This window comes from Xenopus tropicalis, chromosome 3 (assembly GCF_000004195.4).
Source record: "Xenopus tropicalis strain Nigerian chromosome 3, UCB_Xtro_10.0, whole genome shotgun sequence".
Classification (NCBI taxonomy): Eukaryota; Metazoa; Chordata; class Amphibia; order Anura; family Pipidae; genus Xenopus; species Xenopus tropicalis.
This window is the reverse complement of record NC_030679.2, coordinates 52,592,181-52,606,151: the sequence shown is the minus strand read 5'-3', so window position 1 is coordinate 52,606,151 and position 13,971 is coordinate 52,592,181. Positions and strand designations below refer to the sequence as shown.

At 36.1% G+C, this 13,971-nt stretch overlaps 1 protein-coding gene across 4 annotated transcripts in view; it reads left to right on the top strand.

Moving 5' to 3' along the window:
- The window catches only part of lin7a (lin-7 homolog A), a 57,066-nt gene that overhangs the window by 17,310 nt on the left and 25,785 nt on the right, over positions 1-13,971 (top strand). For all 4 annotated transcript variants that reach the window (NM_001126550.1, XM_031897612.1, XM_018091933.2 and 1 more), the window contains exon 2: positions 3,627-3,728. In NM_001126550.1, the coding sequence (NP_001120022.1) occupies positions 3,692-3,728 (37 nt within the window). In that variant the 5' untranslated portion in view covers positions 3,627-3,691. The remainder of the gene's footprint in view (positions 1-3,626; positions 3,729-13,971) is intronic.

Below are 13,971 nucleotides of genomic sequence, written 5' to 3'. Positions count from 1 at the left end.
CAGCATTTAGGTCAAACTAGGGCAGATTTAAATGAGATTGCTATGCACTACCAGTCCTAAATTACATCCACAGATCTGTTTAGTAAAGGCTTTTCCAAGAGGATAGTTTTTATGCTAGATTTATACCACTGCTCAAATCTCATGCCATCTGCTCACTACAGTTTTTAATACTTTTATAACAGTCTTGATCTGACCCATAAAGGCAGCTTTGTACTCGTAAAACATAAATTTTACCCATGCAGCCCACTTTGGATTCATTAAATATTGCCTTTAAGTTTTACTTCAGCTATGCAATATAGATACAGGTCCTGATTAGTACTGGAAGGACAGATTGCAATTTATAGTTGGCAAAACTGATGATTGATTGATACCAATATTGTTTCTTACACATAAATATTCTACTTTGAAAATGGTGAGTTAGTTTAATAAAAATTGTGATAATAAGAAATGAGGCCCAGTTTCTGCATTTAGGTTATAATTAGTCTCTAATAGTGGTCTCCTTATCTATGAAACTGCTTCTTACTGTACTGTATTTCATTTAATATAGCACTTCTGAATATTATCCAATTTAGAAAACAATAATAATAGTGATAAAACTTCAAAATAACTCATTGGTACATATGATGCATTGTTATTCACTAGAATGCAGTTTGGGAGTACCATTGTTTTCTGTAAATGCCCTGATTGCCTCCAAATGCTGCAGTGTTAAGATCACAATATCATTTAATAACATCAAAAAATTTATTAAATTCTAAACTCGCATTAATGTATGATTTACTAACAATTGATTTTTCATTACATACAGTAGATACACTGACTGTGCATATTTTACAGACTCGAACAAACAATAGCCATCAGCAAATATGTGATTAATAACCAATTCATATAGAAATGGGGCAGCGGGGTAAGTTTTTATTTATACTGACTCTTTACAGTGGGAGGGGAACAGAAAATTTGTTGAAGTGAAAAGTTAATGTGCTGTAAACATGTTATACTCATACCCTCATTCTGCCAATAGATTTCCATTTTATTTATGCCTTAGAAGTTAAAGTGAGCATTTAGTTTCTTTACTATGGATTCTTGCACTATAAATATGCAGCACCTGCAATTCCTTAGTTTCTTTATGAGCAAAATCAGTTGGAGAATTTTACTAACCATTTATGATATAATAAACATATTATAATATAATAGTAATTGTAGTAATTTTATTTACAACTAAAACATACAAAGGCCCATGTGTGCAACCAGTCAGGGACTGGTAGTCCTTTTATAATGCTTATTGACAGTCAATCATTACAGTCATTTGGCAACAAACAAGAAGTGTTTTAAATGTTTTAATACACCCCAACAATTTTTACAAAACAAACTTTGGGGGGGACCTTTGGTTAGTTTTTAAGCTGTTGATTTTCTGTGAATTTAAAATATATTGGGTATTAATTTTTGGTGCTTTCACGGGAGATACCAACTTGGTCATCTATATACAGTAAACAACAGAAGAATCCAATTTCTGAGTGCCTCTGCAGATTTCCATTTGAAAGTTGTGTGCTATATGATAAAAGCATTACATTTTAAGCATGTATGCAGTCTCACTCATTTTCTTAATTTCAGGCTTTTAGTGAGTGTTAAACTTAGTTAAACTTAGAATGCAAAGGATTTTAGTGAACAGTCGTCTGTATTCTGAACCCTATGTTTTTGTAACAATTATATGGTTTTGAGGAGGAAGGCTAAATTTAGCTACCAGCAGCAGTTTTGTAATTTTGATCTCCTTACAATCGGTTTGTGATAAATATGTTGTCCTTAGCTGCACTCCCTTCATACAAATGTATTTGTCATTTTGGGAAACATAGAATTATTTCCAATCCATCTTTTGATGCTTGGCATGGAACATTGACATCCTACTGGGTAAAATGTGCTGTTTCCTTCTTTGGAAAAGCTTAAAATGAAAAAATATATTCACCAGTAGAGTCTTGTATTGATGTTAGTCCTTGCTAATTTGTACGTTCCCTAACTGGCAATTTGTTGTATTAGTGCTGTAGATGCTCCTCTGTTTCTTATTCCTACACTTATGATCTAACCAGTGTTTACAGGACTAACTCTGCAAACAGTAACAGGCTGTCTTTTGATGCGCGTTTATAGTTACAGCAGTAAAAAATACTTCCATTTGTGTGCACATGAGTAGAATAATACAAGTAAAATAAAATTATATTTATAAATGATAGAACTGAGAGGCAGTAGTCAATTGCCATGTCATAATCCTGCCCCTGATGTCTACTACTATAGTCAGAAGCTACAGTTAAGAACTATCAAGCAAGGGAGAAAATACAAGGTTACTGAAATTAACCTTTAATAGAAAGTCGACCCAGAGACTGGTACTCTAGATCAAATAGCAGTAAGGCAGGTCTCATTTAGAAGACCAACATGACTTATCTACTCTAGTTTTACTTTACATTATAGAATGGGAAGACATGAGTTAACTGAAACACACCACTCACACCTGCGCACTAGACATGGTGGTGCTGTTGCTGGGGTTAGATTCTGAGCTATTACATAAACTATACTGCAGTTTACACTAGTTTGGGTTTGGTGAAGTGCTATACAGTAACAATAAACTAATGGGAGCAGCATATTGAAGCAAGACTTCCAGCAACAAAGAAACAGGGACATTGGCTAGAAGAGGTATGGGATCCATTATCTGGAAATAATTTTGGTTGGGAATGCCAGCTCCCATAGACTCTATTTTAAACAAATAATTCAATTTTTTTTAAACAATTTCCCTTTAATAAAAAAGTACATTTTACTTGATACTAAGATATAATCAATCCTTTTCATAGGCAAAACAATTTAATGTTTAAAAGATTTTTTTTTAAACTTAACATAAGAGGATCCAAATTACGCAAAGACCCCTTTCTCAGAAAATCCAAGTTCCCAAGTATTCTGGATAACAAGTCCTGTTTGGTTGAGGAATTGGTAACTAGTGATACTAATAGTATCACTTATTGATTAGTAGGCTTAACCTAAAATGTCTGAAAATACCTATTTTAACTGTTTAATGATATGTTATGCCAGGGATAGTAACTGACTTCTTTCTAGTTGTAGTAAAACTACAACTCCCACATCTTCCTGCTAAATGAGCAACTACTTATCAGAGCAACATCCTGAGTTTGCCAAATACAAGACTTATTTCAGGTTATTTATTTAAACCCAGCATCCACAGTTTGTTTGATTATTCACAAGAATGGTTTGGTAAACTCTTTTACAAGCTGCTCAGGTAAGGATGATCGCAGTAAACCTTACGTTTGTTACCATGGAAACCTTTAATGATTTAAAAATAGCATGACTCATAAAAGGCATCAATCAGCAATTTTAACCCACAAAATGCATTGTGTCATCAGGGAGATGCTACGGAGAGGTGGTGGCCCCAGTTTAATGGCTGTTTTTGCTCTAGGGTCATTTTACAGTTCTTTATAAGTGTGCTTACAATATTTTGTTCTGATATATATATATTCATATGAGGAAAATAAAGTTAATAGTTCCCTTTAGCTGTCTCTCTGTGATGACATTCTCTCTCTCTTTCTCTTCTTCTCTCTTGCTCTCTCCCCTCCCCCTTTCCCTTTTTATCACTCCAGCTTGTATTAGGCTGCTGCTGCTGAAGCTGAGAGCACAGAGCGTCACTCTGCATCCGACAATAGACATGGCGACAGTGGTCCAGCCCCTGACATTGGACAGAGGTAGGACATGCATGAATTTACTGATGCTGTGTCACTCTCATATGATGTGCATGCAGAGGTTTGTCTACATATGGCCGTTAAAATGTCTATAGAAAGGGGTGGAAAACACATCTCTAATCAGAATAGGCTCCCTCAATATACTATGGTTTCTTCAGCAATGCAAATGCTTGGCCTGGCAATTATTATAGAATTACTATGTTCATTAGCATGGGGACTTACATTTTAAGCTAATAGTAAACACTGCATGTGATGGGACAGCTTTCTAATGTTACAGGATTTGTAATTTCCATTGACTTCTTGTCTGTTGCTGTTAAAGGGTGATTAATTGGCTAGGGATCTGAAAATGACTTGGGTAGGCTCATTGATTTCATATATATATATACAAACCCATGAAGTTTCTCAGCGACCTGATGTTCTTAGGGTGATGAGAGGAAGCATTATTGTGTTAGTGTTCCCATTGGAGATAATGAAGAGGGAAGATCAAGGACGGAGAGTAGTAGAGTGGAAGAATGGACTGATGAAAAAAAATAAATAAAAGAAGGAGAGTGCAGACCCACAGCAATCAGACATTGAAGAGAAGTGAACTTGAAATGACTCAATTAAAAACACTGTGAACAGCTTGGAGAGTAGAAAGTAAAATGTACAAGCAAGATGTAGCATGTAACTGAGCCTATAACTAAATTCCACTGATTTGTAGGTCTGAGTATATGGTTTATTTAAGATCAGTGAATCCATGATGTTAAGCAATTGACATAATATATCTAATTATTTTGCAACACAATAAGTACAACACATCAACAGATGTAAGCAGTGCACTATACAATATATTGAATTGCTGAACTTAAATGGATATCCACTGCATAGATTACTAAATTTTAAACTGCATTTGCAGTATGGATATGGGACCTGTTATCCAGAATGCTTGGGACCTGGGTTTTTTTGGATAAAGGATCTGTAATTTGGATGTCGGTTTGTTTTGCCCCCAAGAAAGAGTAATTACTTCTTAATGAGGATCAAGTACAAGGTACTGTTTCACTATTACAGAAAAAAGGAAATCACTTTGAGATAGCCTTCCCATAATTTGGAACTTTCTGGACAATGGGTTTCCGAATAATGCATCCCATACCTGTATACCCTGATTGCCTTTTAAAGCATGTTGGAATTTGTAGTGCAGCAACAACTAGAGGTCTGGGAGTAGGAAATCTTTCTTAAGTGGTATAATAACATGCTTAGCTCACATTGTAATTTACAGAGCTTTTGATGTAGGAATATGATAGCAGGAAACATGCCATGCATTTTAAATGGCCCCGTCAATTAAATGTGTGATTGTCCTTGTTGGTTCTTAGAAAACCCTTATATCAAACAAGTTTCCTTTTATGTGTAACTTAAGCATGCATTGCATCTACTGGGAGTCTGCTCCAAGCATTCACTATGCCTTTAGCAAAACAGAACTATCTGGCATGTCTTCCCTTACTTACAAATGCTATTATGCTGCCTTATGTTACAAGTAAGGTGTTTTGTGTTTACACATTTTAAGGGAAATTTAAATGTTGCATTCAAGAGCCAAACTGCAGTGATCAGCTTTGATTTATAAGATTCAGTAGTTCAGCAAAATTGCACAATGGTGGCTTTGCATCAGGAAAAGGAAAAATAAAAAGAGGGAAAAAAGTCACTGGACTATGTAATGAAGATTGTTGCTTTTATGTCAATGCTTTCACAGCTAAAAGGGCATACAGCAATCTACCAGCATCATTATTACAATCTGCGGGCCTTTCTAGCTGTAGCTGACTCTGAGGATACTTAAAGTAAAATCCCACTATGTGTTTCACCTTTCTCTGAAATAGCAAGAAAAGTAATTTCTCTTGTTCATCAGTTATATAAAAGTTGCCCTCCTAGGCACTTTGCTTGAACTCAATTCAACCAAAGATAGTTTTCTGTCACGTGTGGTTAAGAAAAATATAAAAATGTTGTTAGGTTGCTCTTTAGAGTACTATTTTAACATACTTTATTTTTCTATTTTAGCAGTTTAAAAGATATTAGCAGTTTTTTTATCGTTAATATCAGTCCTTCAGCGAAGCTTCTTTTATTTAGATTTACTGAAAAGTTTGAGAATCAAGCGGCAAAAATGTTGTTTTGACACGGGATACAATTTTTTGTTGTGCAGCAAATTTTTCCGCAGCTAATTTTGATGCCCATTTCACAAAAAAATCCACCAGCAGCGAAACACGGAAATTCGCTGTGAATCCAAGCCTGGGGAAAAATTAAGCCTATCACTAGTTGCCTGTGGTCTCTCCAAAGAGATGCCACTCTGCATATTGCTGCCTCTGTTCCCTTTGCACCCTAGAGCTGCACTGACAGCTAGAGGGAAACAGCTGCTTCCAGCCTAGCGCAGTTTTATAAGCCCCCAGCTTGCTAAATATTGGGTCTTTTCAGGGATCTGAAGTGGCCCCAATGCTTTCAATCGCTTTATCAGAAAAAGCACTTGGTCCTGAGGTCACTGCTGCTGAGCTGAAAACCAATATTAGCTGTAGAAAGCAGAAATCTTTAAAATCAATTAATGTAGAAATGAAAGTACATTGCAAAAATGTTGAGTAGCAAGTTTTCTTTATGTGTATACATAGTTACACAGTTAAGACAGGTTGAAAGAAGGCCAAAGTCCATCATGTTCAACCCCTCCAAATGAACTTTAGCGACATACAGAATATACATATACTTATACTGACCTATTTATACACTTATACAGTATATATATATATATAAACTATATATACCAACACCAATACTAATTGTAAATTTTAGTATTACAATATCCTTGGATATAATGCTTGGCCAAGAACTCACCCAAGCCCCTCTTAAATTAACAGAATCTGTCATCACTAGGAAGGGCATTTCACAACCTCACTGCCCTCACCTTGAAAAAACACCTACGCTGCTTCAACTAAAAGTTCTGTTCCTCTAATCCAAAGAGGTGACCTCTGGTGTGATGATCTTTTCTATGGGAAAAAAAGATCCCCTGAGATCTCTCTATAATGTCCTCTAATGTATTTGTAAAGAGTAATCATGTCCCCCCACAAGCGCCTTTTCTGGAGAAAAAACGTCTCTGCACTCTCTTCAGCTCATTAAAATCCTTCTTAAGGACTGGAGCCCAAAACTGCACTGCATACTCAAGGTGAGGCCTTACCAGGGACCTCACCTGAGGCAAAATTATCCCTTGAGTCAACTCCATTTTTTATGCAAGACAGCATTTTATTTGCTTTAGAAGGCAAGGGAATGACACTACCTAAAAGTATAGGCCCAATTTAACAACAGAAAATACATATCTACATGCTACATTTAGAATTTGTGTCTTCAAAATAATGTAGGTGAATTTATTGTCAGTAAATGTATACTTTAATATTAATTGATAGTTAATGAACTCTAACATCTTGTTGTGTAAGGACTCACCTGGCACACATGATCCTCCTAGATACAGTACCCACATACTATTTAGATTTTATTCCTCCCTAAAAAACATAAGGAATTCTGGGATGGGAAGCAAGTTTATGTGAACCAGACCTGATTGTGATTTAAATTCTACTAGGTAAGTTTCAGACTAAAGGACAGTGGTTTGGGTTTTTTGGTTCAAGAGCCAACATTTGCTCATCAAATTTTTTGGTTCAAGACCCAACATTTGCTCCTCACAAGTTTACAGATATAGGTAAAATTTGCTATCAGTCATAAAGTCATAGTCCCATGAATATTTAGGGAATACTGGTCACCCTAATTAACCTTGATGCTTGGCTTCCAGGAGCATCTAGGGAACCTAATAGACATTCTACCAAATCATCTCAGCCTTAGGGTTGCCCCTTCATCTCTCAAGTTTGGAAACCATTGCTGTAAGTAATCCTATTAAACTGAAATCTTGCCCCCCCCCCAAGGTTCCCTCTGTTTTGCTTACAAATTAGCAGAGTTTCCCCCCACTCTACATTCTCCAACAAACATGATGAAGCAGAGTCCTCCCTCTGTTCTATATAAATGCAGCATTCATGATTTAGCAATATTCTCTAATACCTGTGATATGACTATAGATTTTTATCGGCAGTGCAAGAGAAAGAGAATTAACACTGGGGTTTTTGAAATGTCACTGCATGTGTGATCTGATTTTTAAATATAATTTTACTTAGATTTGGTTCATCTGTAAAATCGTATTTAGGAACATTACTCTGATTTAATTGCAAGTGCAGTCAGTGACCTATTTTCATACTAAATTCCTTGTATTATGCAATGGGGTATTTACTGCATCTGAATGGAGAATGATCTGCTTAGCCAGTACACAAAATGTATCTTTGGGGATGTGGTAAGAATTATGCCCCTGTATTAGTAATTTCTTCCTATGCATTTAATTGCATTTTTCAATTGTGCTATATTTTAGTAATCAGCATCACTGTGTGTCATTTTCCTTTACCCATGCATAGTAAATATATTAATTCCACCCTTTGAGCAATTATATGAACAGATGGCAAACCATTAGAAATCAGAACATTGCAATGTCTCTATAATGGCTCAATAAAATACACCGGGCATTCAATATTGCTAGATGTTTTATCCAAAATAAAAGAACCATATACAACATAAATATAAGACAAAAATATAGACTTAATATAGTTATTTCTTTCAAAGATGCCCATCATTACCAGCACAGTAGCCATAGGTTTCAGTATGACTAGAGCAACCAATCAGATGTTTGCTTTTAAACATGTGGCTAGTAAAAGTTACCTCCTGACTGCCTTCTAAGGGGTATTAGACATGTGGCAGACTTTGCCTACCTTTCTACATTACCCCCTTTATGACTGATCATATATTCTGTGACCAGTCACCAGATTTAGTTTGGAAGCTCTGCAGGGTGAGCTACAAAAAAGCATTTTTTGTCTGCATAATTTTATTTATATTCCCATATAGGTACCCTTGAATATAAAAAAAGAAAAACACAAATATATCAATAAAGCAATGCAGTTTACCTGTACTTTCGTAAGTAGTGCCTGGAAGCCCAAAGTAACATTTGTGTATGAATCTTAAACTTAAACTACCAATTTGCCTGAATTTTAGATGGGGTTGCTAGACAGTGCTGCCATGTTCAGTTAACTATATGAATGTACTCTAGGTAGAGCTGCAACTTCACCCCATGCAATTGCTGTATACTTTTAAGATCCCTATGCTAGGCGGTCTGAAGTTCATGCATTAAAAATATTTTTATATTTACCACATCGGAAGCAGAAGATTGCAGCAATTGAAATTTTTAGGAAAAAGGGGATTTTTTAACAAGTTCTTAGCTGGTATAGTATTCAATTCTACCACATAAAAAATAAGAATAAAACAAATAAATCACAAACTTTGCCGAGGTATATTAATCCACAGCAACAAATTAGTTGTTTGCTTGTACATGGATGACCAGTGAATGCTACCTGCTACTTTCTTACTATGAGTTACTATACCTATACCTATAGCAGACTTTACACCTCTTACTATATTACCCCCTTAAGGGCTTGGTCTGTAACCACTAGAGACTTCTTGTTGAAAAGCTCTGCAGACTAAGCTTCATGTCAGAGTAGTTTTGATCAGTGATTAGGCTGATAGTAAAGGGGGGTGTTTAAAAACTAATGGCAAATCATAATGATCAGGAACATTATTTCCTACTGATATAATGCTAACTTAGCTCCAGGTATAACATTGTTCAATGTATAATGTACAGCACTGACACAAAAGTAACATTGTGTAGAACACAGTTGGAAAAGTTGTGCTCACCACAAAGAGATCCTCTGCACTTACCCATTATGGATATATATATTACATTACAATGTTTTTTGCATTAAGCTAATAAAAAAATTCCCTCCTTTTTTAACAAAGGTCATTGTTTGTACATATATCGAAATATTGTCAAGCTGGCCAACTACATCATCCCCGGTCTCGCCAGTTCTACACTCACTTTTATCGGATTCATTAAAAAAAATATATACATTTTTTTACAGGAACTAAGTTTCATCTGCAAAGTGCTTGATTTCAAGGTTAAAAAAGTTGTCCTTTTTATTGCCCACCATTGCTACAACATAGAGCTGGCCACTGCTCCTGTATAAAACTATAGCAAAAGTTGTGCTCACCACTAAATTTTTAACCATTAGGCAGGGGTGCAATGAGCCCGTGACCACAAAATTCACGTAGACAGAAACAAGGTCCTCTGCACTCAGCCATTATTAATGTTTTATACGTTTCTCCTTGATCAATAGCCACCAAGTGTAGTCTAGCAATACAGTGTGCAAAAATCAGATAATAAAGACATTTATATAATCCCAACACTAAAAGCTTGTATTGGACTAAGCCTGTCAATAAACAGTATTGTTTAGAACAAAACTATTTTTTTCTCAGTACTTAGTCATCAAAGAAAATATCAGCTATGAAAATCATTGCATCCATCTACTTCCTACACAAAAACTTCACTTTTAACTATAAAGTAGCCAGTACAAGTAATGAGAATCATATGCTCCGTTTTCAATACCATGGGAAGACTATAATTATATATATTAATATTAAGAAAGTACAGAACTTGGGGCCAGATACAATTTGATAAGAAAACTTATCTCATTGTTTATTAAGTGAAAAATCCATTAAAGTCTATGAGAAAACCTGCAATTGAATTAGGAGATATGTTTTACTAATTGAATTGAATCTTTCTCTTGGTTTAAGACACAGCAGGGGTCATTTACAGAAAGTAGGGCAGAGTGCAAAGTACAAAATCTGTCCCAAATCAGGCATGTTCCTGTATTTCTATATTGCTGCAGGTGTCTGCGATCTTTTTCGGAGAACATAGACCTACAGCTACTCCTTTGAATAGAGTGCTACCTGAGTTTGGCAGTGCTCTATTGAAGACTGGAGGGCGAGGCAAGTAGATTTTCCCCCTCTTATGCTTTACCCATCAGAAGTTAGGGAGCAGAAATGTCTTTACTGCAGGCCAGTCCTGTTGACATTGTGCTGAGCACATCACACAGATATTTTTTGCAATGGGAGTTGCCCAGTGCAGCCATATCCCCGAGCAGAAGTGCTACCAGAATGAGCGCTAAGGGGGGGTAGTGGGGGTCACTCTTGCACTTCGGCGTGTGGGAAACATGCATTACCCTGAATAGTCAAGACAAGAACCAAGTAATCTGCACACTTTAGTTCACTGAAGTGGTGTATGTACTGAAAAGTCATTCAGCTGACAATAAACAGTATATAAGCATATATTAATGTTATTCCAGTAACAGTATATTAGGGGTGAAAGTTGGTGTAAAAAGTGTTTCTTAAGAAATGTTATTTCACACCTACAATAAATTTTAAGGACATTAGGACACAATCCTTACCATAAATACATACTGAGTAGCAGGGATCAAAGTACAGGTATCGGACCCCTTATCCGGAAACCCGATATCCAGAAAGCTCCGAATTACGGAAAGCCCGTCTCCCATAGACTCCATTTTAATCAAATAATTCAGAATTTTAAAACTGATTTCCTTTTTCTCTGTAGTAAGAAAACAGTACCTTGTAATTGATCCCAATTAAGATATAATTAATCCTTATTGGATGCAAAACAATCCTGTTGGGTTTAATTAATGTTTTATTGATTTTTTAGTAGACTTAAGGTATGAAGATCCAAATTACGGAAAGACCCCTTATCCGGAATACCCTTGGTCCCGAGCATTCTGGATAATAGGTCCTATACCTGTATCTAGGATTTAGTGCCTATGACTAACTGCAGAGAGGAGGCAGCCCATGACATATAATTGTCACTAAAAAGTGCTATTCAGTGGCAGTAAACAAAAGGCAGTGTGTGCCATAGCCCTACAGGCATCATCTATTAACATAAATGCAAACTGGCACCAGTGCAGTAGCCCACATCAAACAATCAAACTATTATTGTTGGACCAGTCAGTATCAGTTTCCATTAAGTGGTCAGAACCAAATGGTCACCGCAGGGCTTTAGCAGTGAAGATCCATGCTTCTGAATTTCCCCACCATCTTTCCATGTAATTTGCTCTGAGCTGCTGTCAGTTACCTCAGTTTAGGAACCCAATCACAATATAGTGTTTAATTCAGCGTCACGTTTCCTAGGAGCATAAATACCATTGCATTCTGCAATAAACAACCCGAAGCATCAGCTTCTGTGACAGAGGTGGCCACTAACCTAAGCTTCTCAGCAATAGCCCAGAGCACACTGGGCACATACAGTGTCATTGCCACTCAGATTTCCTTTGTCATACTTAGCTTCACAGATTATCTTATATTTATTTTAAAACTAAAATGCAAATAAGGTTTTATTTGCAGGACAAAATGTAAAGCTTTGATTTATAACTTTTGCTTTGCTTAACCAAGTACTCTCCATAGGTTGCAATAGAATGTAATCTTTTTTAGCCAGTTGATGGTGCAGTTCTATTGATGTTTATAGATATTGTCTTGGTTACAGGGGGATCCAAAAAATGTAAACTTGTGTTGTATGGTTAACTACTTAAATTATTCTTTTTCTACCTGTGAGAAAAGGTGTATAAAAAGGTCTAAAACAGTGAATAACAGTGAATGTAAATTGCAAAAGTGTTCGAAGGACAAGTACAATAGAAACAAGGTGTTCTTTAACAAATGTGTGAAAACAGAATGGAATATTCTTCACATAAAACACATTTTATTCTCTCTTTTAAATATATGGTTTGATGTACTTGCAAAGTAGCCGGTATTTTAAGAAAGAATATTGTGATAAAATTACCTTTATCGTTAAGTCAGCTCAATTCTAGTGTGTATGGCTATTTTAATGTGAAGTTGAACCAAGAAACAAGATCATCATACTGTATCGAGAAAAACACATTCTGAATGTTCATTAATTTTATTCTAGTTTTTACAAGATGACTTAATATTACAGGATTTGGGGTATAACTAAATGTATGAAGTAGCTCAATTTGTGTTGTTTATGCTACAATTTGGCATAAAACTGGGACTTTCAGCCTATCATTTTTATTTTTGTGCACTTAGTGATTTCTGAGTTTGGTTGTCATGCTAGTTTCTTTGGCAATCATTCTAATATGGTAAATGTAGCTCTGAAGTGTTCTGTATAAGAACTACCAACGCATACATCTGCCTGTTGGGGGACTTTTTATGCCAAATGTGCTTGCAAAAGGTAAATACAATCTGTGTCGGGATAAAACAAAAAGGAATTCTGCTATTCTAGTACTTCTTTACCAGAAGTGACCTAATTCGTGAAATATGTACGGTGCATTAGAGAATACCCATATAAATTCATTGGAAGGAGCAAAAAAGCTGGGTTGTCTAGTTAGAAATGATTGTTCGGGGAAAAAATCAGTTCAAATTTGCATTTTATATATACATATGCATACATTAGGTAGCTGGATGGCTAGCTTTGTTCTTCATTTCCCAGGGTGCCACAGCCATGTGACTTATAATAAACTTCAGTCACTCTTTACTGCTGCACTACAAGTCAAGGTGATACCCCCCTCCCTTTCCACCCAGCAGCCGATTGGTAGAACAATGGGCATGTAACAGTGCAGTAGCTCCCTGGCACTCCCTGGCAACTGCCTGAACTGATAGTGCCTCCATGGGCTAATAGCACTGCTGATACTGTCCTGAATTTAAGATTGTCAGCCTATGGATAAGCACATTCAAAATCTTCTGCTTGTGCCTGCACCCAGAAGCAATGAATTTGCCTAGGTGCAGGCACACACAGGCGATATCCTCCAACAAACACGAGACATGGCAATTACAAACATGTATGTATGTATGTATGTATGGTTAACTATTTCAATGATTCTTTTTCTACCTGTGAGAAAACATGGCACCAGCTAGAAAGCTGATCTTAACTCCTATATGTAAAAGGGAAAGTTAAAGAAGTCTGCTGGTCAGTTCAGGTTCAGGTTGTATGATGTTTGTCAAGATACATTTATAGATGCATTTTGTAATTCCCCTGGCTGCCCTGCCACATACCCATACATGAAATAGAATCATTTATGCCTTGAATTTACCTTGAGAAATCTATAATCATTAGTAGTTAAAAGTTAAGAGTTTGGAGTGGTGCATCCTGCCTTATGCAAGGGGTTTATTTTTTTACTCTGGCCCTTGCACTTCCTTTATTTTCTTCTATTATGTAGTTTGTTTCTGAACACAAGGCATTATACTGACTGTGACTATTGCTGTCTCTTATTTAATGCACCGAAAAGAGTTTTTTTTTGTAGAA